At 38.2% G+C, this 14,175-nt stretch overlaps 1 protein-coding gene across 6 annotated transcripts in view; it reads right to left on the reverse strand.

The window, feature by feature from the left end:
* dnc (phosphodiesterase dunce) overlaps nt 1-14,175 on the reverse strand; it is a 474,861-nt gene that overhangs the window by 238,020 nt on the left and 222,666 nt on the right. Inside the window, exon 1 of one of the 6 annotated variants that reach the window (XM_065356109.1) lies at nt 292-929. The exons of the other annotated variants lie outside the window; for them this stretch is intronic. Within the exon in view, the coding sequence (XP_065212181.1) occupies nt 292-428 (137 nt within the window). The 5' untranslated portion in view covers nt 429-929. Of the gene's footprint in view, nt 1-291; nt 930-14,175 lie in introns of those variants that run through there. 6 annotated transcript variants of the gene reach the window in all.

The following is a 14,175-nucleotide window of genomic DNA, read 5'->3' on the forward strand; positions in this document are numbered from 1 at the left end:
CATCATTTTTTCAATTTCCAGAACAATTTTTTTTCACTCGGTATAGCACTATATAGTCGTTTCACGTATCTTGTAACGCAGAGAAAAACAGTCAAAAACATCCGACAAAAAACTGCGATTAATTGGAAAAAAGAAGCTGTCGTTGATAATATCTACATTCTACAAAATACAATGGCACCCCCACCCCCCCCCCCACCCGCTCTGTAATCCAGGTCTGTCGCACTAGCAATTGCATACGTTGCAGTCTCATTACGTGAACTCTGTAACAAAAAATATTTTCCAAGTATGTACCTTATTTCAGGTCCAATTACCACCGTCCATCCACGTCTTCGACGTCCGCAACGAATCCTGCGATTCGGTCCATCGCTGGGTGCCACTTCTTCGCAATTCTTTTCACCGCACATCTCATCCTTGCTCGAATCACACATCAGAGATAAGAATTACTCGTCGAAACAAAACCTGTAATACTCAAACTTTAACGACAACCATCAGCCCATCACACAGCACCGCATCATTTCGATCAGTCTGACGGAGACGTGAGTAAAAATAGGTAGGTATCAATATCGAACACAGCACTATATTATTATACACGACTCATCACGTCGTGTCACTCAAACAAAAAATCGCGGCTCAGAAGTGAATCCGACGCACCAAATTCGAAAAAAGCTGAAAAATGTGCAACGAAAAGACCACGATTATCGAACTACTCGTATATATTTCAGATTTAAAAAACACTCGAACCGTTACTCAACGAAAGCATCTTTACAACTGCGGTAAGTCTCGTAAGTAAAATTAGCGGTTAAAAAAACGACGAACACATCATCACATCATAATTTACAGATGTCTGTCTACCCTACACCTTATGGTTTTGGTGTACATGAGACATCAGACAATAATGCACAACTTGTATCACACAGGTACACGGACACGCTTAGATAAAAACACATACACAAAATACGAGAAAATATAAGATAACATCGTTTTGTGTGTTCGGTCACTTCGAAACGCCAACAAACGTACGACGAGTACGTATACAATCGCAGTGCAAGGAAAAGAAAAAAAAGGGCAGAAGGGCAGAAGGGCCGAAGGGCGAGCGACGAGAGCGTCTAAAAATTCTCGAATTCTTGAGTATTTTTAACGCAAAAACGTAGGTACACCAACGCTCTTAGTCTCATTTTCATCATCCAAATTATTTCGCGGATCAGTTCGCTGCACGTTGACAACGGCGAATATTTTTCGTATATTTCATATTTGTACATAGACATACGACCGAACCAGCACCGCACACCGCGCACCCCCGCGCTGCATCGCGTCGTCCCTTGCGGACACTTCTTCGCAATAAGCCCTGCTCTCAGTGCTCAGCCTTCCCCCTTCGTACAGAATTGGAACGCGGACGTGCCACCCAACTGTCTCTCTATAACGTTTATAGTAAATGCGGTGTCTGTGTGTTGTGTTGTATGTACTTGTACTAGTACGAGTATATGTACCTATCTACTCTTCTACGAGTATGTTCTAAATTAGCCACGCGATCATTAAGAGGTACGATTTACGGCCAAAGCTTTGTGCGAGATACACAGACACACATATGGGTGGGCACTGGGCACCGGGCACTGGGCAGGTAGGGGCAGAGGTGTTAGCTTTTCAATTCTATGTAAAAAGCGTCCGCAAATAGATAGGCAGGTATACCGATACCCGTAGTATACCTTCATTTATAAAGTTATCGGTTGGGTTAAACACGGTCAGCCTATGAGCCTACCTTTAGTACCTTTACACATACAAAGTAATTCGATGCGACGACGGCGCTTTTCAATGTCGTAAAAACTTGATTACGACTCGATTTTCTAAACCTAAATCTTGCCTTTATACGATACGTTCAACGGCGCACTAACGCGCACATATTGTACAGTACACCACAAAAATATGTTGTAAGTTCATTAGATCCTCGGGGAATACTCACGTCGTCGTGTCGTCGTGCCGATGACCTTTGACTTCGTGAAATAAATCAAGAAATTACCTACAACCGTTTTGATTTGTCAAAAGCCATCAGTTTCGATTTCGATCTTAAGCAGCGATACTTCAAAAATACCTCACGAGTAGACACCTTTGAGCAGTGGCGCTAGCGTAGCCAGGATTTTCTAAAGGAGTGGGCAAAATCAAATTTTACAGGCATGAAAAATCGAAATCACAGATAATTTTCTGGAAACCTTTCGCGATGTGGGATGATTTTACTCGTATGAAGATAAAGGTAAAGCGAAAACTTTCCGAAAAAATAGGTCCAAAAACCGAAAAAAGTCAATTTTTGTGAATTTATTTTGAATTTTTGATCGCCAGGGGAGCGCTTACTCCCTTCGCCACATGTGAGCACCCTCAAAACGGGCGTAATTCAAAAACTTACAATAAACCCAAAAACAATTGCAAAATGATATCCTCCCTTACATTATTGGTGCCGCAGAATACGAATTTGACAACATTTTTTTTGTAGGGGTATGGGGTTGGGGGGTGAGGGGGGTCAAAAATTCATAATTTGATCATAATGACGTGTGATATGTCGAAATGTATGTTTTCGAGGGTGTAGATCACGAATTTGACAATATTTTTTTCGTAGGGGTGAATGGTGAGGGACGAAGGGGGTAAAAACGGTGAAAAATTCAAAATTTGATTATAATGATGTGTGATACGTCAACATTTACCAAGTATGAATAATTCAACTGAAAGTAAGTACTTTCCATAAATTTACTGGATTTTAGTTTTTATAAAGTAATTATAGAGATAAAATTCATCTTGAAACCCCGTTTTTCTCCTACTCGGCTGCACAAATTGGAATAGAACAAATTTTCGCACGTAGATGCACGGGAAATTCCAGTGGCTGGTAATACTTGAGATAGTGTATTTCAAGATGTCAATAGCCATTTTCGACCGCCAAAGTGACCCAACGACCCCCACAGTCGATTGTAGTGAAAAATCATAGTGAATTTTGATAAAAAGTTGGAAATTTTTGTCTTAGTGGGACTTTGACGGCTCCCCAACAGAAAATTCTTCATTCCCCACCCTTCACCCCTCCTACCCCCTCGAAAACGTACATTTTGACATATCACACATTATTATGGTCAAATTTTGAATTTTTCACCCCCTTCATCCCCCACCATTCACCCCTACGAAAAAAATATTGTCAGATTCGTGATCTACACCCTCGAAAACATACATTTCGACATATCATACAGCATTTGAATCGAATTTTGAATTATTCACCGTTTTCACCCCTTTCATCCCCCACCATTCACCCCTACGAAAAAAATATTGTCAGATTCGTAATCTACACCCTCAAAAACATACATTTCGACATATCACACGTCAATATGGCCAAATTTTGAATTTTTGACCCCCCCCCCCACCCATGCCCCTACAAAAAAATATTGTCAAATTCGTATTCTGCGACCCCAAAAACATAAGGGAGGATATCATTTTGCAATTGTTTTTGGGTTTATTGTAAGTTTTTGAATTACGCCCGTTTTGAGGGTGCTCACAGCCCACTGTGTGTCACTGCCCTTGAGTGTTCAAAAGAAACATTACTTAACTCGGATTTTTCTCAACCAAGACATCGGTTTTCAAATTTCATTTTACAATTTTGTTTAGAGAAATTCACCTTTCCTTTGAAGCATTTTTGGTGATTTTCTGATTTTTACGTCGGGTAGGGGTAGGCTGGCGTATACGTGGAAATTTTTTAAATCACCAAAAATATACCTAGTCGAAATATGCGGTTTGAAGTTGCGAATTCAAAGTGATAAACGTAATTACCTGCGAGCGATTCCGCTGTCTAATTTATTTAAGAGAGGAAAACGGTAATAAATTTTACGATCGGAATGCGAAAACGACGTAGGTAGGTACATAGGTTTGCAGGATACTCCGGTACAGGGGCATGGGCATGAGCATGGCAGAATAAACGTGATAAAATATGCGCCGAATTTCGTACAATAAAATTGCCGCATTCGCGTTTCCAAATGGTAGGTAAATTACGATCAAAACGCACGTTGTGGGTTGTAAGGGACAAGGACGAGGGTGATGTGTGTCGGAAAAGAGGGCTCGAGGCGTTCATTTTGGTAAATTCCGATGATGTGGCACACGTCGGAATTACGCGGTGGTGAAAAATTTCGCCCCGTTAACCAACCGGTTTCAGCTGGAATTTCGGCGGTCTGGATGAAACTAGGTACCTCTACCTGTGTAGTGGTGTGCGTGTGTTCTGCTGTACAGTATATTGTTTGCCACGATAACGAGATAACTAAGTGGAGCGAAAACGAATTCGGAAACGAGGGTGATTAATTTGAGGAAATTTACGGGTTGCTTTTTGTTGCCGAAAAGGTGGGATTGGCGAGTGTTAAATCTTACGACGCGCTGCTGTAGGTATTACCTACTCGTAGTTGTGTTTTACCTGCACCCTACCCTTACAAATAGGTAGGTAGGTAGGTACCTCTGCCTACGCGGAGGCGTTCATTTTTCAAAAACTGCTGACTGCGGTGCCGATGCCAATGCTGAAAATAAGGTGTTCCAATATTGGGTCTCGTAGGTACGAGTAACGCTGCTTAAAATGCCATTCTATTTATTTTACGATGAAAATTGCTCGGTAGGTTTCAGTATACGTACATATAGCCAACGTACATACTTGGAATATGTATTAAGCGAAGTTTTCTTACCAAATTTTATATGTACGTATTGTTCGTTGTCAGCTGTTGAAGAAAAAAATCGAACAAAGAGATTTCAGCTCTTTTTGAAAGGATTTTTTCACAATTAGAGAATCCAAAAATAAGCATCGCCGCTCGATGGGGAGGGGGGCGGGGTTGAAAAATAGGGCATCGGGAAAATTTCGGTTTCTCATTTCAATTTGGCAAAATTTCGATTTTTTTCACAAGAAAGGTACCAAGCACGCTGAGAGTTCTAAAAAGTTGGGAGGAAAATATCAAATACTTCATACGATAATGTCAGACCTTTGAAAACTTGAGGAAAAAAACTCGACCAATTTGCAATATTTAGAGTAGGCAAGTAGTAAGTACCCTATAAGACCAGTGTGTTTCGATATTTCGACACAGTACACGCCAACAAAACTGCTTTCATTATCCACCCTTATTCCATCAATATCGAACGTACGGGTGATTCATTATCGACGATAAATTCCTCTGGCATCTTTCAGTTGAGGAAAAAAAGGATGATAATATTTTAGGCAATAGTTCGCTTCATTATTAAAAAGATACGTAAACGAGTATCGGACGGGTACATTTGATAAATACGAGTAAATTAATCTAGCTACAGGTACTTCAAGAGGTATATATCTACAATACACGAATAATGAACGATACTACACGCGTTCGCGATGTTCGCTTCGATATAGGTAAGTATACCTATTACCTACCTATAACAGCTCCTTATACAAATTTCGAATTCCGATCAGTTCGTAGAGCGATAAAATACAAATAGCATCTAACCTACCATGTCGACATTTTGAAGCCGGTTTTAAATTAATTATTCTCAATAAACATCGCACCTTTATACCCAAACTTAATATTACCCAGCCTAACGTACTACAAATAGACACTGTATAGCTATACACTGTACAGAGGCAGTGTACAGAGTGGCAAACATGTACATAATAAACTTCTTTTTCACCTCATCATCATCATCATCGCGTTGAAACTTTGATAAATTACGCGCTGAAAGCTATATCGTTGTAATTATTATTGTATGTAATGCGAAAAATTACGAAAAAATATAGACGCAAGCCACGTGTCCGCTGCGCCACGCCACACTAAGCTAATGCCTGTGTTTTCAATTAAAAATGATGTATAAAATTATACACGCAGTACGTCGTTTATTCGATCGATGCGATGATGAAATTAACGCAAGTACATTATCCATTCGATTGTAGGTGCCAAAATTACCTCGTTTACCATACTTAATTACATACTAAGTTGTTGAATTTTGAAATGTCAGACTTTTTGAGACGGAAACTTTCCCATATTTTTTCTCTCTTCAGTACAGAACTCCGCTCCCCTCCCCTGCCGTAAACAGATGTGGTGATGCAAAAAGTTGATTTTCATGGCATTAGCATTTGTAAATGTTTTCAGGAAAGTATAATATTTTTAAAAAATACCTAGAGGAGAAGGTACAAATATGGACCCCCTCTACCTTTTTGGCTTTAAAGGGTAGAAAAAAATCAATTTTTTTTTTCGAATATACCATTCAAAAGGCCAAAGAATCTAGTACATATATTGTGTAAAAAAAAAATTTTTTTTTGTTAAAAACTCACGGAGAAATTTGAAATTTAGAAACGTGTCATAAAGTGGTACAAATATGGACTCGGGTAAAAATATAGACCCCCTCAAAAAATGAATAAAAATTTCAGAAAATTGTAAAAAAATTTATTTGAAGATGTTTTTAATGCTTTGGACTTGTCTTCTTTTCTCGGTATTCTAAAAACCATTGAATCAAAATTAGATGGAAAAAAAATTTAGGGGTCCATATTTATACCCATGCAAAAAATTGGCCAAGTTGATGAAAAATGAAAAAATTATGGTCTCATTTTTGACACTTCGGACATGTCTTCTTTGTTAATAACACTTTTCTTGACATTCTAAAAAACATTCAATCAAAATTAGGTAAAAAAATTTAGGGGTCCATATTTATACCCATGCAAAAAATCGGCTCAGTTTATGAAAAATGAAAAAAATTATGTGAAAAAAACCCCCCTCACCCCAATTTGTCAACGGCAGCGACATTTTTTCAATATATTTCACTCTTAAAATAAAATTAGGTAGGTACTTACCTATAGTACGAAAAATGGCATTTCTCGTCAATTCGTTGACAAATTGGGGGGAGGGGGATTTTTTTCACATATTCGTCTACTCATTGGTAAAATATCTCAAAAATGCAACATTTTTCATTTTTTAGGTTTCTGATCGTACTTTTGCAATAAAAATAAAACTTGTAATTTTTTTTCTCAAAAATGAAAAAAAACGCCCCTCTAATTTTTTGACATGTTATTCTGCATAAAAAGGACTAAAACTGAGAATTTTTTCAGAATTTTTACTGGGAGACATCGTGGTTATATTTAAATTATAAGTTTTTAAATTGATTTTTTCAGGTTTCAGAAAGTGGCAACACTGATTTTGACATCATTCGTCAATTACCCCCTCAAAGTACTGCAATTTGAGAAAAAATTCGAAATTCTATACCGCGTACAACCGGAGCAATTTGCAACTGAAATTTTCCATTTTCGGCCATTTTGGAGAACTTTGAAGTGCCACAGCTCGTCAAAAAAAATCCAAAAAATGTCCGGTTTGCGTCATTCGTCATCGTTTGATGACCTCTACACATGATCTGATTTTGAAAAAAATCGAAGAACTTTGGGGCAAAAATCCGCCGATTTGGCATGGAATGACCCATATCTAATTCAAGAAGTGAAAATTCACGGTTTTTGATAATTCTTTGAATTTCCATTTCCTTCAAAATTTCCAACTTGTCGCCTAAAATTTTCTTTGGGAGGGGAAGGGGGGTCGATATAACGAAAAATAACTGAAAAACTGGCCGTTTTAAAACGAACCATCGAACGAATCGCATTTATAAACAAACGCTAGAAAAATCTGCGTGCTCGAGAAAATAATTACGCACAATAGACATTCTCGTAGGAAAGTTTCCGAAACAATTAATCAAATTTGAAAACTCGAGGTTTATTTTTACTCGACTGTGCAATCGTTTACTCATCTACGACGTTTGTTTTTCCGCCTGCCGACTCATCGTGTGAAATATCTCGCGAAAAATACGGAAGAAACCAGCAAACCACCGCTCGGTGAAGTGTAAGTGTTTCGGAATTCGAAAACGAATAGACAAAAATGCAACGCGCCAAAAGTACGCGATGTATGTACTTGTACAAATACGAGTTATACTCGTATGTCTATCAGTGTAAGTGTAATTTGTATTCGCGGTACTCGTGTACTCGTGTACGAGTAATAACGAAAATCTATAAATGTTGACCGCCAACGCCGAACGCCGGCCCATTTCTCAAATAGATGCTGTTCAAATTGTCAAACAAGCCGATCCCTTACTCTGTTCCGATATTTTATGAAGTACCTATGTATGTATAATACATAAAAATAGGTACAGTGGTTTTATCGCGAGCGTTAAACCAAATTCGAACCAGTATTATGTAGTATATCGAACGTAGGTACCTACTTATCGTCACCTACAAGAATGTGAATTTCCTATCTGATGAATCATATACAATTTGAAAGAAAACCGTTTTGAAATTTTTCCACGGATGACAGTAGCCAAATTTTAACTCTTGAATGGCCTAAAGCCCGAAGTGCTTGATACTCGTAGGCAGAGGCACCTACCTACATTTATTTTGAACAAATCAAACCGATTAAAATTTTGAACTTTTATTCGTGATGTGGTTTTTCATAAAAACTACATGCGACCTCTCCTCCTCTTCGAACACTTGTTTATATTATTTTTCTGATGAAATGATGAATGAACTAATGATTTACTCACATTTTATTCCAAATTTCTAACATATTCCTTCCCCAACTTTCTCCTGCTCTTTTCATTTTTCTACCCTGCCATTCGTCTATTTTTCTTCGAACGAACTTTTGCGAATCACAATAGAAAATCCATTGGAAAAAAAAAACAAAAAAACGAGCAGGAATCTAATACATATTTTCAAGTGAAAAAGCACACATCGCAGTCTGATAACTCGTGCCTATAAGTATCTAGATCTACTCATCCACCATCCACTATATATCCACCGCATATATATTCGTAGCTAGGCTACTACTTATCAATTAGATCATCTGAAACGCCCAAAACTGACCATATGACTATCGAACGAAGGCCTCCGAATGTCAAATATAAAGCAGAAAGAACGCGACGATTACATAGTTTATGGCAAAACGTCGTGATAAATCCATTAGTGGAAATTACGTACGACGATATACCCAGCAAAGGCATAGCGAGCATTGTAAAAGGAGAAAGTGAGAGGAGAAGAAAAAATTAATTTACTAAAAACAATAAACGGGTGCGCGTGATCGCATAGACAAACACTCGGACGCACTGGCAAGCCTACTTGGACAGTTATTGCCATTAATCATTCGTGAATTTCACCAGCAGCAGCCAATTTCTTCGACGTTTTCCATCGCCAATATCTAAATGATACTACATATATACTCGCTTACTCGCGTCGTAACGACGTAAAAATTGTAAACAAATGTTCGAACTCGAGTCAAGTTGCCAACAACACTCGGAAATGCCATAACCAGTATACCTAGACCTACCTACAGTTCCAAGTATCATTGCATGATGGATCCATGGTCCATTTTGAGCACTCTCTTATGTTGTTTGGCTACAAAACGATGATGATGGTCAATTTTTCCACGTTTATAGCGCCTTTGACTGGTTCAAACAAATTACAATAATGTTCTTTGGAAGTACATATCCTACTTATGAAAATACGCTATATCAACGTTTAAAATATGATAGGATGGATCGCAAAAAAAAAGCTCGAATAATTGTTACCAAATTCGGCACGGCGGAGACTTTCATTTCGAGTTGAAAAGTCACTCGGAAAAATTTTCTGTTCCAAAGATACCCTTGAAGCCTGAAAGAGAGATAAATAGGTCCTCGAAGACGAGACAAAAATCTCCGTGACAAATTTCAAGAAATCACTAATTCATTTCACCTTTATTTTTATTTTATTTTATTTTTTATTTTTTTTTTTGAAAAGGCAGATCCATATGGCAAAAAAACATCCGAAGGGTCATTCTACGAAAAGTAGGCAGATTTCGAACAAATTCAGCAAAGACCTTCATTTTGAGTTGAAAATTACTCAAAAAAATTTTTAGCACCGAGGGTGTCCCTGGAAGGGAAAAATAGGCTCTCGAAAGAGAAGGAATTTTCGAAAAAATCGTTGTTTTTTCGCTCTTGTCGCTACTCAACCTGTTTCAAAAAAAATGATCCTATATCTCAACTAATAGTACTTAGGTATTTGAGATTCTGCGTCGATTTATGCCGATGCCGTCAAAATCCAAGACCACTCTTTTCAAAATTCTACCGAGCGGTTGAAAATTTGCAAATCGCTTATTTTTCGATAAATTCGTGTTTGGGAAATTTTTTCTTCGGAAATATTTCATTTCGCATTGATCACGTCAAAGTATCAAAACATAATTGGCTACTTCTGGAAATTGACAAATATACCTATACGTATTTCAAAAAAATCAAGAAAAATTGCCAAAAATGGAATTTTTTCGATTTTTTTGGTCAAAAGCCGTCGACTTTTTTTGAGTAACCCACCCTAATGTTTATAAGGGGTAGAGTGCATTTGGAGGGTAATTATGAAAGCTCAAATTTTCGGTCTCTCCGATTGGGTCTGATCAGGTCTGAGAAATCACTAAATAAATGGGGATTTGTTTCCTCCAAATTGTTCCAGCTAAGGCTGATTTCTTCATTTAGTTATTATGCAATTTTTTATCTCTTTCCAACTTTTTTGACTGTTTTCGTCTCTCTTCGTATCTCCTGATAATTTAGACACACGCAAATTTTGAATCGATATAAGTAATTAAAGTATCCAAATTTAAGTAGTTATTACTTTTTTGTGGGGCGAGATAAGAAGCTGGGGTTTGCGATTTTTGGCATTTTCAGTCATTTTTACGTAGGTAAAATAGGTACTTAGACTTACTTATCCGAAAAAATTGAAAACCGAAATTTTGGTTGACAACTCTCAAACCTTATTCTGGGACACGCGTAAAGAGACAGCGAGGGTGGTGACTGGTGATTTCCAGGGAGGGTGAGGCTGAGGATTTTCAAAGTCATTTTCGCAGCTTCAAATTTTCCTTTATGTACTTACAAGGGAACCTCTTGAGGTGTGCGCCTCCGATTTGAACGAGACCGCGATTTTTGAAAAGAGCATGTTCTAAAACCCCCAAATCCAAATTTTCAGCTGCCCGAGTTCATTTTTCGAATTTTGGCGAATTTTTGAAAATTCAAAATTGACTGTTTTTGGCGATTTATGTTTTTTTTTTTTTTTTTTAAAGTACGTACTTGACCAATAAAAATGGTCAAAATAAGTCCAAAAACTGATAATAATTCCCCAAATCCAAATTTCACCATTTCCAGCCATTCTGGAGCCTCCAGCGCTATTTTTCAATTTCTCCAGAATTTTGAATTTGCTCCAGAAGGCGTGAATATGCAATTGGACAGCTAAAAATCGAGTTGTGTGTTATACTCGATCTGTTTAACGAGTTTATCCACATTTGAGTCGGTTTTGGGTCGGACACCACAAGAGTGGTTTTTTGACCAGCTTTTTTCAAAATTGAAAAATCCAAAAAATCAAAAGTTTTCCATTTGCGAGGAAATTTTTGAAATTTGCGCGAATCGCTGTACTTCGTCCACAACTAACCTCCCGAGACCGAATTCCACCATTTCCCATTGATCTGGAGCCTCCAGCGCAATTTTTAAATTTCTCCAGAATTTTGAATTTGCTCCAGAAGGCGTGAATATGCAATTGGGCAGCTAAAAATCGAATTGTGTGTTATACTCGGTCTGTTTAACGAGTTTATCCAGTATCCACAATTGAGTTGCCCAATTGCATATTCACGCCTTCTGGAGCAAATTCAAAATTCTGGAGAAATTTAAAAATCGCGCTGGAGGTTCCAGATCGGTAGGAAGTGGCGGAATTCGGTCTCGGGAGGTTGGTTGTGGACGAAGTACAGCGATTCGCGCAAATTTCAAAAATTTCCTCGCAAATGGAAAACTTGATTTTTTTTTTTGAAAAAAGCTGGTCAAAAAACCACTCTTGAGGTGTCCGTCCCAAAACCGACTCAAATGTGAATAAACTCGTTAAACTGATCGAGTATAACACACAACTCGATTTTTAGTTGCCCAACTTCATATTCACGCCTTCTGGAGCATATTCAAAATTCTGGAGAAATTGAAAAATAGCGCTGGAGGCTCCAGAATGGCTGGAAATGGTGAAATTTGGATTTGGGGAATTATTATCAGTTTTGGGACTTAATTTGACCATTTTTATTGGTAAAGTACGTACTTTTTTTTAAAAAAGCTTAAATCGCCAAAAACAGTCAATTTTGAATTTTCAAAAATTCGCCAAAATTCGAAAAATGAACTTGGGCAGCTGAAAATTTGGATTTGGGGGTTTTAGAACATGATCTTTCCAAAAATCGCGGTCCCGTTCAAATCGGAGGCGGACACCTCAAGAGGTTCCCTCGTTAGAATCTGACCATTTTAATTTTTGCTAAGTGAATTCGATCGTGTTCCAGGTACAGTACAATTTGGTAGGTAGGTTCTACATATCGAATTTTAGTGCTTTTTCAGCGATACAAAATCCGTATTTTCGCGTATACTTTCGAAATATTAACACTCAGTTAGCATCAATTTTAGAATACGGCGGCGAAGACGCGTGATAAAAATGATAGGCTCGCTCGTTGACACGTACACTACAGCCCTCTCCGACTCGGTCTGCCTCTGCGTCGCATCGTCTTATGGCATTCGGCTGAAAATTGGAGTGAGCTCGCGACGATGCGATGCGGATACGAATGCGTCAACGTAAAATGGATTAATTACGACGTATCGTCGTCAACTATTGAAAACTCCGACTCGGTCGAAACGTACCATATTCTTTATCATAATATTTGCATAACTCGTTCGCGAGATGTTTACATTATTCGTTAAGACACACTTTATACTTAGGTCGCATTCGCTTCGTCGTCGCCTGTATTTGTATTTGTACGCATCGCATATACATACAAGTCCAACACGCGCACACGTACGCCTAAAACTAATATCACGCTATACGAGTATATGCCAAATACAAAGAAGTATATAATCTTCACCTTTATCGTAGACAAATATATGTATACGAGCTTCGTAACCCTTTAGGCGGCTGATGACGCGTCGCGTCTTCAAATCCGCGCGTACGCGTACGCGTATGGTGCATTTCATTCGTACGTAATTATAACGCTACAAATTAACGTTCATTATGAAAATAATATTTAACGGCGCGGCGGGTTACCTATTAATGATTTTTTCCCCAAGCCTCTCTGCATTACGAGTACCTATGGGTTATTGCTATTATCAGCTTACTAAGTAAGTCCCAGTGCTCGACGCGACGCGACGTGTACCTATTACCTACACAATTATGGTACGCGTACACCTCATACCTGTCTACTTACTAGGTGTAGTAGGTACATTATAATAAAACAACTACTCGTACCGCTGCATAAATTCGTAATTATTTATACACAATACACATTACACATACATACTCGTAGGTATCAGGTAGGTACACAACGAGTTCGTTGATGCCACAGCTGAAATCACACTCGACAGTCGACAGTGTAGGGCCAAGGTAGGAGGTAATATAGCTTTGTATTATGTAGGTACACAGTACGCGCACTTGTTAAATCGTAAATGACTGTAATAGCAAACAATTAATTTAACTATTCAAATAACCTAAAATTACATAATAGGTAATGATCTAGAGAACTGCTGTAAATTCTGGAGCGTTCGATCTTACCTACGTGTACCTACGTGAAAAACGAAAAAATTACGAGCCTTCATCAACGTACGAGTAGTAGACTAGATATACTTAGATTTACCAAGGCCAAGACAAAGCTCAGGTTCGTCACAGTGATTTCACCATTCCTAAGTGAAGATCTGTCGTCTTCTGACAGAATCTCTGGCTCAGTTTTTATTAGAGCAGCGAGACCAACACGGGGTTTTAAATTTTTCGAAATGGTCCAAAAATTCCAAAAATTGCTGAAAAAGTCATAACGTTCAGAGGTGTGCCAGGAGGGGTGGAGAGGGTCTCACCCCCAGACAGAATAATTTGGGTGAAACGTTGTGAAATTAGCTCGTGACCCAGCTCTAAAAGATATGTAGATCATTCTGCGTTGACCTAGGTCATTATCATCAAACTCCTAACCTATAAAGTTGTAAATTTGGAACATAGATTGTTTTTGACCCCCCCCCCCCCCAATAATGAACGGTTTCGAACCCTTCTGAGCAGTTATAAACCTACATAATATTTAATGAAAGCTGAAATTTCCACAAAATTTTACCAAATAAAAATCAATAACCTAAAATTTCCTCTATAGCTTAATTTCAGCATAAATTGAGTCGGCT

This window comes from Planococcus citri, chromosome 3 (genome assembly GCF_950023065.1).
Source record: "Planococcus citri chromosome 3, ihPlaCitr1.1, whole genome shotgun sequence".
NCBI lineage: Eukaryota > Metazoa > Arthropoda > Insecta > Hemiptera > Pseudococcidae > Planococcus > Planococcus citri.